The sequence below is a fragment of the Saccopteryx bilineata genome, chromosome 4 (genome assembly GCF_036850765.1).
Source record: "Saccopteryx bilineata isolate mSacBil1 chromosome 4, mSacBil1_pri_phased_curated, whole genome shotgun sequence".
Classification (NCBI taxonomy): domain Eukaryota; kingdom Metazoa; phylum Chordata; class Mammalia; order Chiroptera; family Emballonuridae; genus Saccopteryx; species Saccopteryx bilineata.
This window is the reverse complement of record NC_089493.1, coordinates 172,606,642-172,626,550: the sequence shown is the minus strand read 5'-3', so window position 1 is coordinate 172,626,550 and position 19,909 is coordinate 172,606,642. Positions and strand designations below refer to the sequence as shown.

The 19,909-nt window shown below is 44.7% G+C and overlaps 1 protein-coding gene across 2 annotated transcripts in view; it reads left to right on the top strand.

The window, feature by feature from the left end:
- DPYSL3 (dihydropyrimidinase like 3) overlaps nt 1-19,909 on the top strand; it is a 108,889-nt gene that overhangs the window by 33,999 nt on the left and 54,981 nt on the right. The window contains exon 1 of one of the 2 annotated variants that reach the window (XM_066272905.1): nt 14,780-15,019. The exons of the other annotated variant lie outside the window; for it this stretch is intronic. Within the exon in view, the coding sequence (XP_066129002.1) occupies nt 14,981-15,019 (39 nt within the window). The 5' untranslated portion in view covers nt 14,780-14,980. Of the gene's footprint in view, nt 1-14,779; nt 15,020-19,909 lie in introns of those variants that run through there. 2 annotated transcript variants of the gene reach the window in all.

The window sequence follows — 19,909 nt, the reverse complement described above, 5'->3', positions numbered from 1 at the left end:
GAGAGAGAGAGAGAGAGAGAGAGAGAGAGAGAGATATCAGCAAAAGGCATATTTTTTGGTGTGCAGAATTTTAATAATTATTTTATTTGTGCCATGAGGTGAAAAAGGTTGAAAATCACTAAGGGTATCAAGAGACTTGTAGCTTTTCTCTCCTCTTTGTTCAGAAACTGAAATTGAGCATTTCTCAGGATGCTGTATGTAACATGTTTTTAATATATTTTTAAAGAAATGGAGAGAAACTTAATGGTAGTTCAGAAAGAGCCCCAACGTATTACTCAACCTGAATTTCCAACTGTTTACAGCTGGAACGGCAAAAGGCAAAATTGCTGGTGGGAAGTCCGTTGCCAGAGGTACTCAGTAAGAAATGAACAGATATAGTCCAGAGATTAGAAGGAGACAGAGTACCCCAGGCTGAACTCAATTAAAAAACCAAACAAAAGCTAATTCCAAGCTAAGAGGAAAAGAAAATTGTTTGTGGTAATGTGTCATCAAAAACCATTTCTCAAGTTTATTCACCCATGGATTAATCTCTGTGTTCTTTTTCTTCTTCAACCCCCATTTCTCGTTAGAAACTGCCAAGTGTTGTAATGGAAGTGAAGAAGGGATTTTTAATGTCAGCCAAATTATTGAGAAAAACAAGGAACCATTTTCTTTGTAGTGAGCCTCAAAGATCAGGCACCCTGTTCTCCAGGTTTATGGAGGAACTTGGCTGCAGATTTGCATTGGAAAGAAACACAAGCCTTTGGAATTCCGCTCGGAAAACGTAGGTCCTCCTGATTTCTGGATGCAGGCAGAGACAGGATCACGATGAGCACCCTCACATTGATGTCAGGCAGGAGAAATTTGGAAAGGAACTGACTGATTTACTCTCTTGTGTTGGCACGCTATATATAACTTATTTCACTTTGTTTTATAATGATCAGGAGAAACAAGGTCTGCTTTCCATATGACTAAAACCAAACCAAACCGAACAGTCTTGGGTTGGGTGAGGAGGTTCTCTGAACCACGAGACGTGACCTCCAAACTGGCTGGAAAGAAAAAAAACAAAAACCCAATGAGAATGAAAAATGGCAGGCTGCAAGTCCCAGGAAGACGCTGCAGCAATCAGCTTCAGACACATTTCATTTTGCATTGTTATTAATGGCTTGGAAAGAGGCTATAAACCTATTATGGTAATTACATCTGCAGATGAGGGCAAATGGAATGGTGCTGTAGACACTGGTGAGCCAGAGACATAGTACAGAGCAACCTTGGAGAGATTAGAAATATGGGCAGGAAATGAACAAATGAGATCAGCCTGGAAAAGTAGGAACGTGCATCTGGAGAAATACATAATTTGCAAAACAGAGAGGTACTTTTAGGTAGGGTCATACTTGGAAACAACCATGGTAAATAGGCCTTTGAGCGGATATCAGTCCAGGGTATGTTTCTACCATGATGGAAAAAATAATATTAATAGTAAGGCCTGGCGTTCATATACCCTTTCTGAGTGCATTTTTCTTTTTCAAACAGGGGCATTTTATGATCTCATTTGATCATCAGCCCAATAGAAAATAACTTATTTGTAGCAAATCCTTTATTCTCCACTGAATATAAGAGGAGAGGTTAAGTGAATTGCTTAAGGTCAGTCTGTTAATGAAATAGACATGACCTGGTCTCTTGACTATTCTTTTTCTTTTTTCACAATACCACCTTTGTAGTACGTCTTGGATCTCAGAATAGTGAGTGTTTCCGATTCAGCATTTACCCCTCTCTTCCTGATAATTGCACAAGAGTTTATTTAATTTGAGACTTAGTATTACTGTAGGTTTGAACAGGGCGGGGACCGGCCTCAGCTGCCCCACCCCGATGTATCTAGGATGAAGCAAGACAGTATGGCGCAGATGGTGGGTGGTCTTGAGTAGAAGTCAGAACCCTACACTAACCATGTCACTGACCGTGGGGTGAGAGGTAAGCAAACTATATGCCTTCTGTAATCTCATGTGCTTCAGTAGGACCGAGTGGGTTGATTGCTCTGGTCTCATGGACTTGATCTCTTTAAAGATCTAAAAGAATAATGGAACTAGAGTAAATAGACAATTAGACACAGAAACCAAGGAGCCTGAGAGAGGTGGAAGGGGCGGAGGAGAGAGACACAGATACCTATAACACCTGGACTGGGAACAATATTAGCATATGGCAAGCAGGCAGATTGACATCGTCAATGATCACCCTTGCACATATATATCTTAATCTATTCAGTACTCGTTAGAGAGTTCCTATCTTAAACTTGACATTTTTTCTTTTCCTGGGTAATGATGTATGAGTTTCTGTGTATCCTCCTCTGCCCCCTTTGTGTGGACAGCAGATAAGAATCAGTGCACCAGGTGTCTTTTTGGGTTCCGTCAAGATCATAATGGCTCCTTTTTCTCTGTGTCCGCATGGGTGGGCTCCTTGCAGTCATATTTATGTTGTGATTCTTCCATCCCTTCTGCAAAGGTGATTGGATCGTAGGTTTGCAGCTGACTCCAGCTGAACCAATCAGATTCTTTCCATTTGAGACTCCCATTTTATTCTCTGACTGTGATTAGAACAAAGAAATATGGAGCAACCCGATGTTTAGCTAATGTAAATAGAATTGACTGAATGATCATGAGACTCCAGAAGGTAAAAGAGACTGTGACTGACAGGTCCTGATTCCAGCCTGGCTGGATACTTACACTTGAATCTTTAAAATAAATACAGTCCCTCCTTTTTTTTAAAATCAATTTACTGTGATTGTTATCTTTAACTTTTTCACAAGGTGTTTTCATTCATAGTCTACCTGAATGATAACCTGTTAACATGCAAAGGAGTCTACCCAAACCTTTCTGCCACCCCAACCAACCCATTAGACCTTCAGGATTCTGCTCTGTAGCAGGCTTTACCCTTGGTTTGAGTTTGTTTATGAATGTATGGATGTGTGCTCGCATGCGTGTCTATGTGATATATATATATGTTGGTATGTGTTCATCCAAGGCATTCACACACATCTCATGCTTGCCTTTGTCTATATGCAAGACACTACACTGTGGCACTGGGATCCAGCAAGGAATAAACACAGCACCACCCTCAAGGGCCCTGAGGGCAATGGCCAACGACACAGACGATTATAACATGCTCTGTAAGCGTAAGCATGGTGCTGGAAGTCGGCGGAGGCTTGAGGAAGCAGCAGGGGGCAGTGGATTGGTATCAGGGAAAGCTTTCTGGAAGTGGTAGGTAATGCCTGGAGTTTCCCAAGTTAAGCAGGTCAACCTTTGTTTGAAGCAGAAGGTATGACATAGGATGTGAGAGAGGGACCCGTGGTTCCTAGGGTGACAGGACCAGAAAGTACCATCAGGAATGAAGACAGATGGGGCCACAGAGATGAGCAGAGGCCATGTATGGGCAATTTTTTGTTTGTTTGTTTATCTTATTAAGAATCTTAGACTTTAACCTCAGAGTACTGGGGAATGATTGGAGACTCACATACAGGTAAGTGGGGAGGTGACATTAAGATAAGACCTCAATGACAGGAAGAACCAGTTTTTATCCCCTGGCTCCTTTGGGACTCTGCTTAGGGAAGCGGTGACTAGACCCTCAGGCATATGTGTCTGCCTTCCTACTTCTCTGAAAAGATAGGGAGCCAGGGGCCGCTGAGCCTGATGGCCCTGGAGCATTTGCTGCAGCTGAGAACAGGAAACCAGAGGAAATAAAACAAAGGATATACAGCCAGAGGTCCTTCCTGGAGACGGATGGAAGGCCTGGAAAATATAAACCGGGGTTGCAGCCTTGCGCCTCGGGGTTGGCTTGCTATTCTGAGCCTCCATCCAAGAGTGAGGCTCACATCCCGCATCTGGGAGTGAGCTGTTGTGCTATACAGGGAGAGAGCTGACTCCAATCACACGTGTTTCCATTCCGCCCCAGGGTGAAACTGACTGCCCTGAACGGTGGGTTCAGCAGCGCCAGTGCACGTTCTCAAGCAGGATTTTAACAGATGGTCTGGTGGTTCCGGGATTCAATCTTGTTCTTTAGGGCCCATTGCGGGTGGAGTGGGGGTTGGCTGGGGAGGAAGTAGTTCCTTGGGGACACAACTCACTGCTCTCTCAGTTCTGAGCAGGCACCAGACTGCTTCCGAAAAGAACAGCCCTCACCTTTGAAACACAAAGTCCCTATTCTTTAAGGCCTAAGTAACTCCCGAGTCTCCAAATAGTCCGATGTCGGAAATTCAAATGATGATAGCCAGGCAGGGGGCATAAATACATGGAAGTGTGTATTTACACAGAGTTCTGGGTAAAGGAAGAGAAAGCAGCAGGCATGATGGCCAGTTGGAGAATACATGTTCTGTCCAAAAAGCAGCTGTGGTCACTTCCCGCTGATGGGCACTGGTGTTTGCTTGTGAGTCCAGAATTGCTAGGTTTCACTTTTAAAAGAAATCTCAGTTTGAGTGCAAAATGTATACATTTAAAAATATTGGTTAAATAAAAATGTCACACTGTGTAAATATTCATTGAATGTCAGCCTCACTCTTACAGGTCAAGTTTCCTGAAGAGCAGATTCTGAGGAGGAGAAGAGGATGCAGGAAGTTTATTAGGGAGGGTCCCTGTAATCAACATCTGTGGAAGGGAAGGGGAGGAGAGCAGGGAGGAAGAAGAGAGGAGGGGAGGGGAGGGGAGGACTGGGCCCAGGGGGAAGTCGAGCTGTGATGTGGTCTTTAACAAAGGCATAGCTCACCTTACATCCCTAACATTGGGATAACCCTTGTGGTTGTTGCTCTTGTGTGGCCAGGAGGTCAGCCTTTACATGCTCGCGTCAACCAGTGACTAGGTCAGGCTGCCCTTGCAGGGGCGGGTACCTTAGACCAGGGAAGCTTCCAGAAAGGGCTGACCACTGAAGGCTGAGAACATCTAGGGGAATGAGTCCTACAGTACAGGAACCGGGAGCCAGGTGGAATGGCACAGGGTCTCCTACAGATCCCCCCTTGCGCTGCTCAGATTCACTTCTTCGCGGAAGTGCTTGGTGTGACAATTCCAGAATCTGCAGGTACCTCTTCCCCTGGGAGTCTGGGACCTAATAGCTGGTCTTAGGTCCACAAAAATATTCAATTATTGTTTTTTACTAACTATTCTAGATTCTCCTCATTCTCAGTTAACTCCTTCACTGGTCCAGGTGATTTACTGGGTGGTGGGGACATGGACCCTCATTGCCAAGGGTTCAGACCCCCTGGTCACCTTGCCCTTCTCAAGGTAGAGCTGATGTTCTTGTCCATTTACCAGCAAGACTGGGCAAGGTAGTACCTAAAAGATCCCATGTGATCTCAGGGGTATCATACATACCTCCTCTTGCCCGCCTGCGGACCAGAAGCCCTACAGCCTCCTGGTCAGGGTCTTACAAGGATGCCGACTCGCCTTCTTGTCTTGTTGAGTCCTTGGCCACAAAGAGCCCAAAGTGCCCTATAGCAGCTATAACTTATATATAGTTCAGTCAGACTCTTGCTCTGCCCCCTGGTGGAAGCATTTCCCTTTTGGAGAAAAGTCTATACCACCCCAAAATGCAGGGATGTGAAGTACAGATTCCCCTGTTGTGCCACTGGAAGTGAAAGCAGAAAGGGGTCACTCTGCTTCTTCTTCCCCTTGGTTCTTGGGTCCATGTGTTCTTCCTTTATGAACACTGCATCATATAGAGGGCACTGATAAAAATGTCCATGCAACTTGGAGGTTGGTGCTTTATTCTTTTAAGGAATCATCTCTGAATTGGTGCTTCAGTAGGCTACTCTTCCACATGTGGGGTGGAAGCTTTGGCTGATGTGGTATTCGACATCACTGATGGTTCCCCACAATCACGTGGCCATGCCTGCATCTCATTTGTTTTAAATAGGCCTCTTGGTCTGATGTGATATTCTGTGGGATCCCATTCCAGTGCATCAAACACATCTTAAACCCTCAAATAGTAGTATTGGCCAAGGCCCTAGCAGCAAAAAAGGCAAGTATATACCTAGCAGATGTGTTCATTTCTGTAAAAATGAATCACTGTGCCTCTTAGTGTGAAAGGGGTCCAAGGTAATCAATTTGTCAACAAGTGGCCAATCTGTATCTTTGAGATAGATGGTGCCTTACTGGGGAGGTAGTATTACCTTATTGGGGAGCTCTGTTAGCTAGAACGATGGAGGTTTGACAGCACCAATAGTTGAATCAGCATTGGTGAGTACTTAGCCTCTATCCTTGTTACTGTGTCTTCTCTATTGTGTGCCCATTGTACCAACTTTGGGGTGGTTACTGATGTCAACTGACTGAGTCATTTTGTCTTCCTTGTTGTTTAGTGTCTCCTCTGTGGAGGACATTAATATGTAATTCATGTATCTCCACTCTTCATGCCCACTTCCATAGGTCCACCATATGCTTCTACCTATGACCTTGTTTTCCTTGTTCTTTCTATCTTTCCCCTTTCTACCTAGGAACACTTCAACATTGAGGAGCCTACCTATTATCTTGAGCCACTTTTCTTTCTAAAGTGGGTGAATGACTAAATGCATTTTCTGAAGGTATGACCATTGGGAAGAGATGATCTCACTATTGTCTTTTAAAATTACCTCTGACTGGATGGTCATGTAGTCATAGCCTGTTTTCAATTTTCTCTGTGTACCAAATCAACCTATTTATAAACCAGGTGCAGCTGATCATAAGGATCATAGGTGTGGGACAACAGAAAGTTACAGGAGCAATAGTAGTGGATGACATGGGAGATTGGACCACTTGCTCAGGTAGTTTTTCTTGTGCCCTTTAGCCGTTCTCCTGGTCAGTCCTAAGATGTATCATGCTCATCTTATAATGAATTGCTGCTAGGCCAACCTGATTGTATGACTTATGACAGAACTCAGCTCATGATGGGCATTTCTGGATGCTTTGTTACTTTGTGGCCCTGGTTCTGTCTTCCATCTCTACCAGGATCCAGGAGCGCTTGAGGATCTAAATAATGCATAATTCTCTTGTTCCAAAATCCTAGAAGTGTGAATTGTGATACCCTTATTTGGACTTGCATAACCTCCTTGTGGTGACGTTTCCCACCACAGGCCCCTCCAATGTTGTAGAACTTATTGGGTCATATGGTTCAAGTGGCAAGGCTGATTGCACTGCACTGGGGATCTCCTTCTCTGGGAACCACTCAGAGCTGACATGTATATGAGCTCTAAAAGTATTTCTAGGTATGGAATGAAATGTCTACAAAACCTGAAGAGTCCTACCAGGCTTCATATTCCCTTCTTTGCAAGGGATTTGCCTGATGCAATAATTTGCCGTTTCTTCTGGAGGAAGTGTTGGGGTGTGCCCTAGTCACTGGACTCCTAGCACTTAACCAAGGTGGCAGGCCCTGAATCTCTGTAGCCTTCGTCTCCTACTCTTTAGAGTTCCTATGTCCTTTATAAATGCTATAGAGCTCATGTATCATCCTTACCAAAGCTTCCAATGTACTTGTCACTTCTTGCTCATCTAGCAAGATTTGCATGATGTCATCAATACCAGTGGGATGTTCTTCAAGATGTCCAGACAGTCTAGATCTTTTGAGACATTACTGTGGTGGAGGGAAGGATAATTAACATAGCATTGGGGTCAAGATTATTCATGTGTACTGTTGTCTGTTCCAAGTATGTACATATGGCTTTTGACCCCCTTTTCTTACAGGGATGAAAAAGAACTCATCTGCTAGATCAATGGCTATGATAGTCTTCTCTAGAAAAATATTACAGCAGCTTAAATTTGGGCTATTGATTGATTGAGTTATACTTTGGGATTCATCTTGCTTTTGCAGTATCCAGCCTAGTGGATTAAATGGCATTGTGAAAGGGACTATGAACCCTGTATCCTTCAGGTTTTTAAGGGTGTCCCTAACTTCTGCTATTACCTTAGGATACAAAAAAATTTTTTTTTGTTTTAGGTTTCATTTATTGATTTTAGAAAGAAGAAAGAGAGAAAGAGAAAGAAAGAGAGAAAAGGATGGGAGGGGAGTGGGAAGCATCAACTCATAGTAGTTGCTTCTCTTGTATGCCTTGACCAGGTAAGCCTGGGGTTTTGAACCAGTGACCTCAGCATTCCAGGTTAATGCTTTAGCCACAGCACCACCACAGGTCAGGCACAAAAATTTTCTTGATTTACTATCTTGATTTGGGTAGGAGTAGAGGTCAATCTAAGGGCCTTTTACTTTTTTTCCTACTTGATAACTCTAACCCCACAGGTTAAGAAACCAATGTGGAAGTTGTACTAATTGTTATATTTGACTTTTCCAATTAATCAAAGAAGGTTTTTTTGTTTTTGTTTTTTTGTGTGACAGAGACAAAGAGATGAAACAGATAGGGACAGACAGACAAGAAGGGAGAGAGATGAGAAGCATTAATTCTTCATTGCAGCACCTTAGTTGTTCATTGATTGCTTTCTCATATGTGCCTTGACTGGGAGGCTACTACAGACTGAGTAACCCCTTCTCAAGCCAGCGACCTTGGGCTCAAGCTGTTGAGACTTGCTCAAACCAGATGAGCCTGCACTCAAGCTGGTGACCTCGGGGTTTCAAACCTGGGTCTTCTGCATCCCAGTCCAACACTCTATCCACTGTGCCACCCCCCTGGTCAGGCAATGAAAGTTTTAAAAAATAACCACTAGATGGGCCTGTGAACTCAAAGGGCCAAATGTAAGCCAAATCTAGACCAGGGATCCATTTACTGCCTGACCTCAACATGCTTCCTCTCTAACAGAGGAGCTATGGTGATGCTTCAAGTCCCTGGCTATGAGTGTCAACTGGGAACTTGTTTCCATTGGTTTTCAAGATGTGTAGTTAATCTTCTTTCCCAGTTGATAGTGGCCTTAGCATATCACCCTAGGACCCTTTGAGGAAGGAGTAGAGGAATCATAATATACACGAGACATGGTGTTGCAGGCTCCTTCTTCCTGATGATCAAGTTCCTTCTTCAGTTAACATATTGCAAGCATGAAAACTAGGCCACATCCAGAAATTGGTCAAGGGAGACACTAGTGGAGTGACTAATCCAAGCCTCTTGATCATCAATCCCTGATGACCTATTTTAGTTTCTTATTGCTGCCATAATATATTACCAACACCTAGAGGCTGAAAACAATACAGTTATTCTCTTCCAATTCTGGAGGTCAGAAGTCAAAAATGGGTCTTATGGGGTTAAAACCAAGGGGTCAGTAGGGCTGCAATCCTGTGGGAAGCTTCATTCCTTACCATTTCCAGTCTCTAAAGGTGGATCACATTCCTTGGCTCATGGCCACATCATTCTGCCTTTTCACTTCCATCGTCATATCTCCCTTTCTCTCTCTGACCCTTTGCCCTCCCCCTTTGTGATTACATGGGACCCACTTGGCTAATCCTGTCTGTGGCTTTGAAGTGGGTTGCCATTAAAGCTTATGGAGAAGACCAGAGGCCCACAGAATCATTCTCAATTAACGAAGTGAATGAGAAGCTCCATCCAGGGAGAAGGAAATTTGCGCATCTTGCTCACGCTGATGTAAATTTGATTTTGGAATAAGCCCATGGGAACACTTCTTGGTGGCTATATATATTTATACATATATATGTGTGTGTATATCGATATATATATATAATATATATTCAGGGCTCATAGTCCCTTTCACATTGCCATTTAATCCACTAGGCTGGATACTATAATATATATATATATATATATATATATATATATATATATATCTTTTTTTAATTTTTTTGGTTTTGTATATCAAGGGAGGAATTGTCAGGTAATTTTTTGTATTTAATATGTAAATATCTAAGAACAGAAGGGGAATCACCAATTTGATTTTCATTCTATCACACTAGAATTACATGACTAAGATTTTGGTTATTTGTATTGAAGGTAAAGTTAATAGACCCAAATGACCTAATGGGCAGTTCTGAGACTAACTCTTTACTATTCACACTAGAATTGCCTACATATTTCACAAAAGCCCTGTGTGGGGCTTTTACTCTTTCAAAACTCTTTTATTTTTGTTTCAGGACTATTTTTTTCCCCACCCTTCAAATCAGGACCTGGGGAAATGTTTCCTTATATTAATATAGCAAAATAAAAACTTGTTTTTAAAGAGTAGCAAGTCTTTTTAATACTCAAAACTGTGTACATGGCTAAGCACTTGTTTTTGATATTTTGACAATGAAAAGACAGAATATTCTTTACTTTTCCCTCTGTTGAAATAAAATCCCCCACCTCGATGCTACTCTTTTTACAAGCATTATAAAAGAGCTGGGACTCCAAAGATAAAGAAGACAAAGTCCCTGACATAAACTTCAGCAAATAATAATCAGAACATTAAAAATATTGCTCGGTCCTGAAGCTGACATAGAATAATATGGAAAGTCAATTAAATTTTTCAAGTTACTGATGATAACTGATATTTAGCTTCATATGTCCTCTCTATTGCCTATTAGTTTTTCTTGAATTTGATCTTATATCATTAGTAATAATAAATAGCAATAGTTTCTACTGAAAAAAAATAATGGTAGGAATAGCTGCCATTTACTTAACTTACTTTGTGCTAAAAGCTTTCCATGAATAGTCTTATTTGTCCATCAACATGTTCCTTGTCCTTTAGTCCCGTATACATTTGTGCTGTCCCTTCCCTCCTAACCAGCTTAGATGCCATGCCTCATCCTCAGTTCCCTTGACTTCCTCTTTCCCTTCTCAGTACTCATCTAGCAAAGCCCTTGTTAAATTGCACACCCTCCCTGCCCCAGGCCTGCATGTATGTCAGCTGGAGGAGTATGTACAAACGTGCTTATGAATCTTTCTTTAAATCCATGGCGACTAACTGAAGGGAATCTTTAGTACTGTCCAATAATCACACCGTATTTCCCTAGTCCCTCTACTCTTCTGGAAAGATTATTTCATATCAACTCCTCACCCCTTTGACTTCCAACACCTTCCCTCCCAGGCTCTCTTGACTGATGACAGAGAAAATGGACATACTCACAGAGAAGTTTCATAAACACCCTCAATAAACTTGCCCTGGCCACCTCTTTCTGTGCCAGGGTACTCTTCCCTTCTGTAACTGGGAGGGAACCATCCTTGCTCCTTGCTAAGGGGCAAGCCCTCCATTTAAACACTAGATGTCACCTGTGCTGCCCATTCAAGAGTGACAGAACATTTGTCCCATTTTTTTCCTGCATCATGAAGTTTCCTCTCCTTACTGAATTTGTCCTGTTGCCATACAACCGTGACATTATTTCTCCTTAATGGATCTCACTCTCTGCTAGTTACTGCTCCATTTCCCTGTCTCTGTTTGCAATAGAGTCCCTTGAAAGAGTTGCCTATCTTAGATGTCTCCAGTTTCCACTTTGACTTTCACCCCTATGCCTTCATTAACAACACTGAGGCACACGTACACACATAGTAGGTGCTCAGTAAACACCACTTGAATAATGTCATGCATGCTCACAAAAAAACCCCACTATGATAAGGGTATTAGGCTACTCATTTTATAGGTTCTCTGGTTAAGGTCTTCTAATTACTGAGTAATTTCTATGGGTAAGGCCCTGTTTCATGCACTTAGAACATAGCAGTAAATAAAACACATTCCCTGCCTTCAAGGGCCTTAGATTCTAGTGATGGGAAGGGGGATAATGCTCAGTGATAAATTAATATGTCATGTGGTAAAAAGTACCACAAAAATAAATAAAACACAGAAGGGGGCTAACAAGGGACAGACAGTAGTACTCTGTAGATAAAGGTATAAAGTCAACTCCATGAGATCTAGGACATTATTATTATTATTCACCCCTGGACACTAGTACCTAGAAATATAATAGCATATAGAAGGCACAAGGTAAATATCATGTGAAAATGTGGGAATGAATGAATAAATGATGGTGAAGAAGAGAGCCCAGTTAGGAGGATACTATGTAGTCCAGGTAATAGCTGATGGGGGCTAGACACAGACAGCAGCTTTATAGATGGAAAGAAGAGGATATAGTCTGGATATATTTATTAAAAAGACAGAACCGATAGCATTTCTTGACAGATTGGCTAGGCAGTACAAACTGGATTGGATTGATTGAGAAAACTCACGGTTCAGGTGATGTCAACTCTTTGGCCTAAGCAACTAGAATAACCTAGTCTTGATTGAGGTGTGGAAGTCTATGGGTGTGATAGGTTTGGTGGCCAAAATTAAGTATCTCTGGGACTATTAAATCTCTCTGTGTCTCCCTCCCTCTCTCATAGTTCCCTGAGATACCTAAAGCCAAGTACTGCTGTGTATCCAGGGAAAACCAGTCAGAGTCATTCTACTGTGGAAAACATGGCTGCTTCCACTCATCACCCTCCTGGCCAGACCCAGAGGCATCTTGTGCTGATGGCTGCCTTTCTTCTTACCCCTGAATAAGAAAGGCAAAGCCAAGAAGGCCTATTCCTTCAAACTCATTTTAGACACTTGATTTTGATTTTAAAAAGAAAAGGATGATTGAAGGGGATGAAAGAGGGGAAAATAGTTTTTGTTTTACATTTCTGATGATGGCAACAGCTTGGATCTATTAGCTGGTTACTGTGCATTCCTGTGCATGGCTTGTCACAGTGGTCTGACCCAGAAAAACTCATCACAGGTCCAATTCTGCAGGGCCTCTTACAGGCAAACCTGGCCTCAAAGAGTTTAACCAAGTCTTGTAATTTGCAACAACAACAACACACATGCAAAATCAAGTGACCAAAAATATGTGATAAATCTTTTTGGTAGAGAATGTTCTGGGTTATAATGACTGTAACAGAGGAGATAATTAGGACACAAGACAGGCAAAGAAACCTATAGGGTTAGTATTTCTTTAGGATTGTAAATATTCCCTATACATTTTTGCTTTTCTAAAGAACTTGCAAGATCCCTTCAAACAAGTTGGGGGCAGCAAAATCTATGGGAAAGATTCAGAGAGACTGCTGCAGGGTTTCACAGTGTGTAGTGTAATTCTCTTACTCTGCTCTAAATAGAATCCTGCTTATTTGCATGCCAATCCCCAGAATGCTTTGTAATTTCACAACTCTTGGCTAGTGGTCTCAGCACTTAAGCTTTAAGAACAAAGCAAAATATTTAGGGCGTGCCTTTGGTTTCAGTATGTGCCCCCCACCCTCGCCCCATGCTTTGCAAAAGAGTTGGGGGTGGTGACCTTTGCCTGGCATTCATCAACCTAGCCAGAGTATCACAGAAATGAAGTGGAGGGAAGTACGGGGACTTTCCTGTGAATCCTGCATTCAGTCTGGCTATCCAGCTACCCATGAATAAACCAGAAGCTCGCACGAACTCAAGAAGGGAGTGTTTCAGGGGGCCTTCGTCTCCCCCTTCATTATGTGACCAGGCTGGTTCACTTCAGGTTTCTGAAAAGCCCAAGCTGAAGTATGCTGTACTCTGTTTCTGTGGAGGCTTTTTATAGCATCTGCATTGCTAAGTAAGCCTTCCATTTAATGGAGAGATGTTCTGAAGTGTGGTCAGTGTTCTGCCTAACAGAAACGTGAATTCAAGATTCCTAACACAGACCTGGTCCTGCTTAGTGATATCTAAAGAATTTCTATTTAGTAGGGCATTAGGATCCACAATTAAGGAGTGGGGATGGCAGGAGACTTATATTGAGAGGGTTTTTTACAATTTTTGCATAGCAAGCCATGGTTATTATTTAAATAGTATCACTAGTAGTATATTTCAGGAGAGCTGGAAGCTAGTTTCCACCCACAGCGGGCCTTCCAAATTTGCCTCTTTGGACGGTTTAACTTGAGCAGGTAGCTGAAGAACAATATATTCCGGCGCCGAAAGGGCATGATTTTGCTTCTAATAACATAGTGACTTTTGTCTGTCAGCCCTGCTGCCCAAAGTAAACTCAGGATGGTGAACAACAGCGCACATGGTTGACTCACAAAACCCCCTGCTGCACACAGGGCTTCTGCCTTCCCCTACAGGTGTTCCCTACTTTTCACTCAGCAACATCAATGCTCGTCTTCCATTCTGAGAACCAGGCAGTGGAGTTCCTTAAAAACACAGTATTTTGATATTTTTAAAACCCAGGAAACGGTGGATGTTAGGTGACACAGTGCCCTTCGCAGTCCTCTGAAAGTGATTGGTTTGCCTAACGTTTTCTGCTACCCGTTCTCTCGGTCTCTGGATAACAGCGGGCCAGCCAGGCTGCACCAAGTCAGACCAGTTCTCGGCTGTTCAGGGCTCTGTGCGGCTGTTTACACACCCAGAGACCAGCAGAAGCAGCGCCCAGCCCTGGGCTGTAACAAAGGCGGTGGCCGCCCTATCCAGCCGGTGCGATGTGCGTGGAGGAGGGCGGGTTCCGGGAGGGCCCTCCGGGGCTGTCACCTTTCTGAAATGAGGGTGGTGACAGAAAGAAACTGGATCAGGGACTGGTGGGAAGCGTTGGCGCTTTCCGGAGCTTGGCCTTGGAGGCCAGGAGGGCGACATCAGAGCTCTTCCTGCACTGGGACTGCAGCATCCCCGCCCGGAAAAGTCCCTCACGCCCCCTGGTGGCCGTAGAGCAGACGGGCTCAGCTGTACTCGCAAGTCACGGAAAAAAAAAAAAAAAAAGGAAGAAAAAGAAAAAGTGGGTGAGGCAGATGCAAAGAGGAAAATCAATAGGGATAAGAGAGAAGAGGGAGGAGTCGCAGATCAGCCATTCTAGTCTTACGGGGTCCCAGCTGGCACCGCAAAAGAAAGAAAGAAAAAAAACCCGGGGCGTGAACGCGAGTGGAGGAGGGTGTGTGTGGTGGGGGGTGGGGGGGCGAGGGTGAAAGGGGGACCAGGGAGATTTACTATTGTCTCTGGCAGCCGCTGCGGGAGCCCGGGAGGGGGGCGGAGGCGAGGGGAGGCGGCGGCCGCGGCCAGCGCACTATTCGCTCCACCTGATCTCGGGGCGCTGTGCGCTGAGGAAGGCTCAGGCGAGCAGGAGCCGAAGGAGGAGGGAGGGACGCCGCTGCTCAGCCACCGCCGCCACCATGTCCTACCAAGGCAAGAAGAACATCCCGCGGATCACGGTGAGTCCGGGCGCCGCCGCCTCCCTCCCTCGCTCTCCCCGGGTCGGTCCGCTGCGCTGCGGGCGGGGCGGCTTGGATCCCTGGTCTGGTCCCCGGGGAGGGACGGGGACCCGGGTCTTGGGGGTGGGGGTGGGGAGTGGCGGTCAGTCCAGCCAGAGCGGCGGGCGCCACCCAGTCAGAGCGACCCAGGGGTTTGGGGAAAACAAAACAAAGAGGAAACCCAAACACTGGCGTGGAGAATTTAGGATTATTTAGCCGCCTTTCCCACCACCTGGTAGTTCCCGGAGAACGCAGGGCTCCCGGCCCTCCCTGAACCCCTGCGCCTCCTGGGGTATCGGTGTGTGCTGTCCCAGGCCAGGGGTGCTTTTTGTTTAAGGCTGCTTTTGGCGGGGCGTGGTGTGGAGAGGTGACACCTTTCCCCAGGGGTACTTGGCAGCCCGACCGCGCCCCTCTCTCAGCTTCAGCCCAATGGCTCCAACCCCTACTCCCGCGCCGCTAGGGTGATGGGGTGTCTGGACCATCCATCCTCACCCTGTCCCCTTCTTGCCTGCGTTCACCCGATTCGTATTTCAGTGCGTCATATCTGGGACTGGACAGCTAGCGTGGCTGTAGCGGGAATGACAACTTTTGTGTGGGTTGTTGTTTTTTTTTTTTGCCCTCAGTACATTTTATATTTCTCGTTTCATTTCTCCTACTCATTCCAAGAGAAGGCTGAGGTTTTAGAGCAGATTTTTGTTAGCAGTCACAGGCGCACGCTGGGTGCATCCCGTGTCCAACTGCCATTGTGTGCGAGAGGGAGCCACCGGCGGCCCGCGGGGTGTCAGATGCGCCAGGCGAGCGCCTAGGCGGGGTGCAGAGGGGACCTGCCGTTATCAGGTACAGAAGCTAGCGTCCAGCAAGATGCTCACGGCAAAAGTACCGCGCCCTGGGCTGAGATTCCTTCAGGGTGTCCTGAAATAATGGCCCCAAAATGGAAGAGACATACTACAGGTTGGGATGGGCATTAAAAAAAAACAAAAACAAAAACAAAAAAAACGAAAAACCACTGACATTTGTTAGTTTAGCACGAAGCAATGCAGTTGGGCTTTGTCTGTAGTGAATGAGGTGTGTGTGCAGTGTGTGTAGTGTGTATTAAGGGAATGGGTGGCTACTCCATCTTTACAAGGCGAACAAAGGAAGTGATCAGCCGGCCCCTGGGAGGCTCCCCAGCTGCCCTAGGGCAGAGCTGTACCTGCTACTGTAGTTAATTTGCCCCAATTCACTAGGTTTTGCTGTGGGCATGAGTCTGTTTGCAGTTGATCGGTTATGCTGGGAACACCCTGTGCATTTGTGGTTGCCATGCCTCTCGGTAGGCAGGAGGAAGCTGTTCTTGCCTCTGGTGCACTTTGTCAAGTGGTTGGTTTCTGTCGCAACATCCTACCTTTTTCATGCACCTGAGCTTCATTCTTCTCTGCTGTTTACCTGGTCCCAGGGAAGGAACCCTCCCCCCACCCCGGAGGTGTGTGTGTGGGGGGAAGAGTAGGGATCCTTTTCCAGGTAGAGGCAATGGGTTTAAACCCATCCTTCTTTGCCTTTCGTTACTGGATATCATTGACTTCACATTATTGAAGAAACATTGTGTGTCTTTTATTTTCTCAGTGCCAGTTGTCTTTGCAAAGAGCCATGATTAGCACAGAAGTTCATTTTTAGACTTATTTTGCTAACTCAGGAGAGGTGAACCCTAGCTCTCACGCTGTTACATATGGTAGGTATGCTGCATATCTACCACCTGCTTTACACTCAGAATGCAGTTGCCAGTTCTCCTGTGTGGGATAAGCAGAGAACAGGTTATTTTTTTTCTTCCTAATCTGAACATCGCAATGGTTCTTCCTGTGGATTTAGCCTGCGATATGGCATTGAGAGCCACACCCATTCTTGTAGGTATCACTTAAGCCACCTTTAAGGAAAGATACAGAAATTTAGCCCTGATAACTTACTTGCCATAGAAGTCACCCTGGTTATGGCTGTGCTCTAATCCCAGGGCCAGGTTTGCTAGGGGGTTCCCTTTTGTTCCTGTTCCGATGCTCTTCCCTGGGGTGCATCCTTCATTTTCAGCAGGGCTACCATCCTTTCTCTCTAGCGTGGGGCGTGGTGCTGCAGAGAGCCTATGCCTGAAGCTGAGACTGTGTCTCCAGCAGCTGTGATGGGAATGTACAGCGGTTGTGAATTTCTTCAAGCCACGCTGCCTGCTATTCATTGTTGAAAGGGGTGGGGTGGGGAGAAGAAAAGGGGTAGGGTAGGAGTGTGTGTGTGTGTGTGTGTGTGTGTGTGTGTGTGTGTGTGTGTGGTGGGGAATGCTGGTCTTTGGGAGCAAGAAATGTAGATCTTTTTATGTTTTATGTTTGTATTTGCGCGAACAAGGATTCTATCTCAGAATAAAATACTTTCGTACTTTTGCATGTCTAGTGATGATTATGGTTATCTACGTACTGCAAGGGTTGAGATATTTATCTTCCTAGATAACATAAAAATACAGGCCCAGATATAGATATACAGAAAATATAAGTAAAGATTTAAATAGAACATATATCCCCTACTGTCAATTCTAGTACGTTTTTAATGGTAAAATTGTAGAATGTGAATTAAGTTTATTATCTTCTCTGTATTCCCTCCTGTGAAGGCTGCCCCACCTAGGAGCTAAAATGTCACTATAATCTGAGGACAAATGAGGGCAATCTTTTTTGGCCCTGTACCCTTTACCTTCCCAGGCACCACCCTCTGCCACAATTTGGGGGGGGGCAAAGGAAAGTCTTGTTGGTTTGTTGTCTTTCTTCCACCTATCTGTGCTGCCCTCCTGAGATTAAAGCCTTCTTACCACTCTGTGTTTACTGGTTCCCTGGAGGGGGCAGGGGTTGCTCTGTGGCTGGTAGAATTGGCTGGGACTTCCCTTTGAGTATCTCAGTTCTCAGCTGTCACTCTGCCCCCTTAGGTCCTCTATGTGCATAACCTGAACAGGCTCCCGAAATCCTAGTCCTTGCTTGTAAATGTCAGAGACTGGCCTTTGGGAGATGGTCCAGCAGATCCGAGCAGGGACCTTGTTTTTTCATTCACCTCTGTTCCCACTCACTGGCACAGTGCCTAGTGCATAGATCCTTAATGACGACCTAGCAAATCAACAAATGGATTAAAAAGGGTTCCTAATAAGAATATCTTGCACCCATTGTGTGTTTATTACCCGTCCTGTCTCATTTCATCCGTGGATCAACACTGAGAGGTCCTATAGTTATCGCAATTTTATGGAATAAAAAAAAAATGCCTGGGCATTTGGCCCAGGTTAGAGCTATAATGTTAGAAGCAGGATGCAAGCCTACACACCTGGCCGAAGTCAAAGTCCACGGTTCTGCTTCTCTTACCACTGTTCCTTGAGGTTGGTAGGGCAGATGGTTTAGCAGAGAGAGGCAGGAAGTCTCTATTCCTGGTAGGACCTGTGAAGCTTATTTTTCCTGCCACTGTCAATCAATTCCATAACATGGTCTGTCACACTTTCATCTTCAGTAAATATAAATACCAATTTTAGGGAAGGTAGCTACCATATCAATGTTACAGATAGAAAGTTTGGATAATTACAGTCATTGTCTTCCTTTGATATAAGCTACAACTTGAAGCTGACCAAGGAGTGGATAAGGATCTAACACTTTGGTTCCAGATCTTTCTGTGTTGTCTCTTATCAGAGTCTCTGCAGAAACCCGTCTCACAGTTAAGGAAATAGAAACAGATAGATGGGTGAACTCAATTATCCAGTATTACACAGAATTTGGGGGCAAAGCTGGAAATGAAAGCCAGGTCTTGTCTGACTCACAGCCACTGCCTCCCAGAGGCATGAGCAGCAGAGGTTTTGAAAAGTGTGGTTAAAGGGCTCCTGCATTCCATCTAGGAGACCGATCACAAAGAACTGGATTTTTGCAAATACTAATTGGGTTTTTGTAAATACTCTCAGGCAGATAATGCATTTCCGCTGCCTCGGGGGTTGGGTCATCTGTGTGTGATGTTTGGGAATTGCCGGAAGACATCCTTACTCCAGAACAGGACCTGAAGAGTTGCGGTCTAGGGCACCGGGTCAGAGTGCTGGGTGTGATTGTGGGAGTTGTGGGTGTCATGGGAATTAGTTTTTGGAGGGAAAGTGAGGGATGCTCATGAATTTGGGAAGCATCCAGATCTCTGCCACAATTGAGCAGGGGGAATGCAGCCCCATGCCTGGATCTGGGCCTTCTTCTTACTTCGACAGGTGTCTCTTTGGACTGGGAGCAGGTAGGAGGAGATGGAGGACTAGAATTCGGGACACCGAAGGAAGGAGAAGTCACCCAAAGCCAGCTCTGTCCATGTGAGACGTCTGGGAGGGGCAATTCCAGTGTAAAAAATGGAAGAAAACTATTAAAGATTTAGGAATAGGAAGCATTTTAGATATCTCAGTATGGAAATATCAGCCCAGGCCCTGCCTGGGGTGTTCATTTGTTACTTTATATTTCAAGCAGGTATATGTTGATTCTCAGCCAGGTTATTCCTGTTTCTCAAATAGTAGCAAAATGCCTCAGGTGAATAAAGAGCTGTTAGTAACTGATGAGCCAGCTGGCCACTTGAGGGAATTCTAGAGAAATTGATTTCCTGAGAGAATTCTAGTCTCTGGGGTAGACCTGTGGGTTTATGAATAAAAATCCATCCTGCTTATTTCACTGGGCTGAGGAAAGGCTTGCATGTGATGGAGTGACTGTAAATGTGGTCTGTGAGTCCTGGATGCATTCAAGAGAGGAAACACTGATTAATTCATAAAATCTCAACTACTTTGCAATGTGGAAATTAATAAAGGAAGACTTGACAAAGGGCTGGAGTAGAAAGAGACTACATAGGAAACTT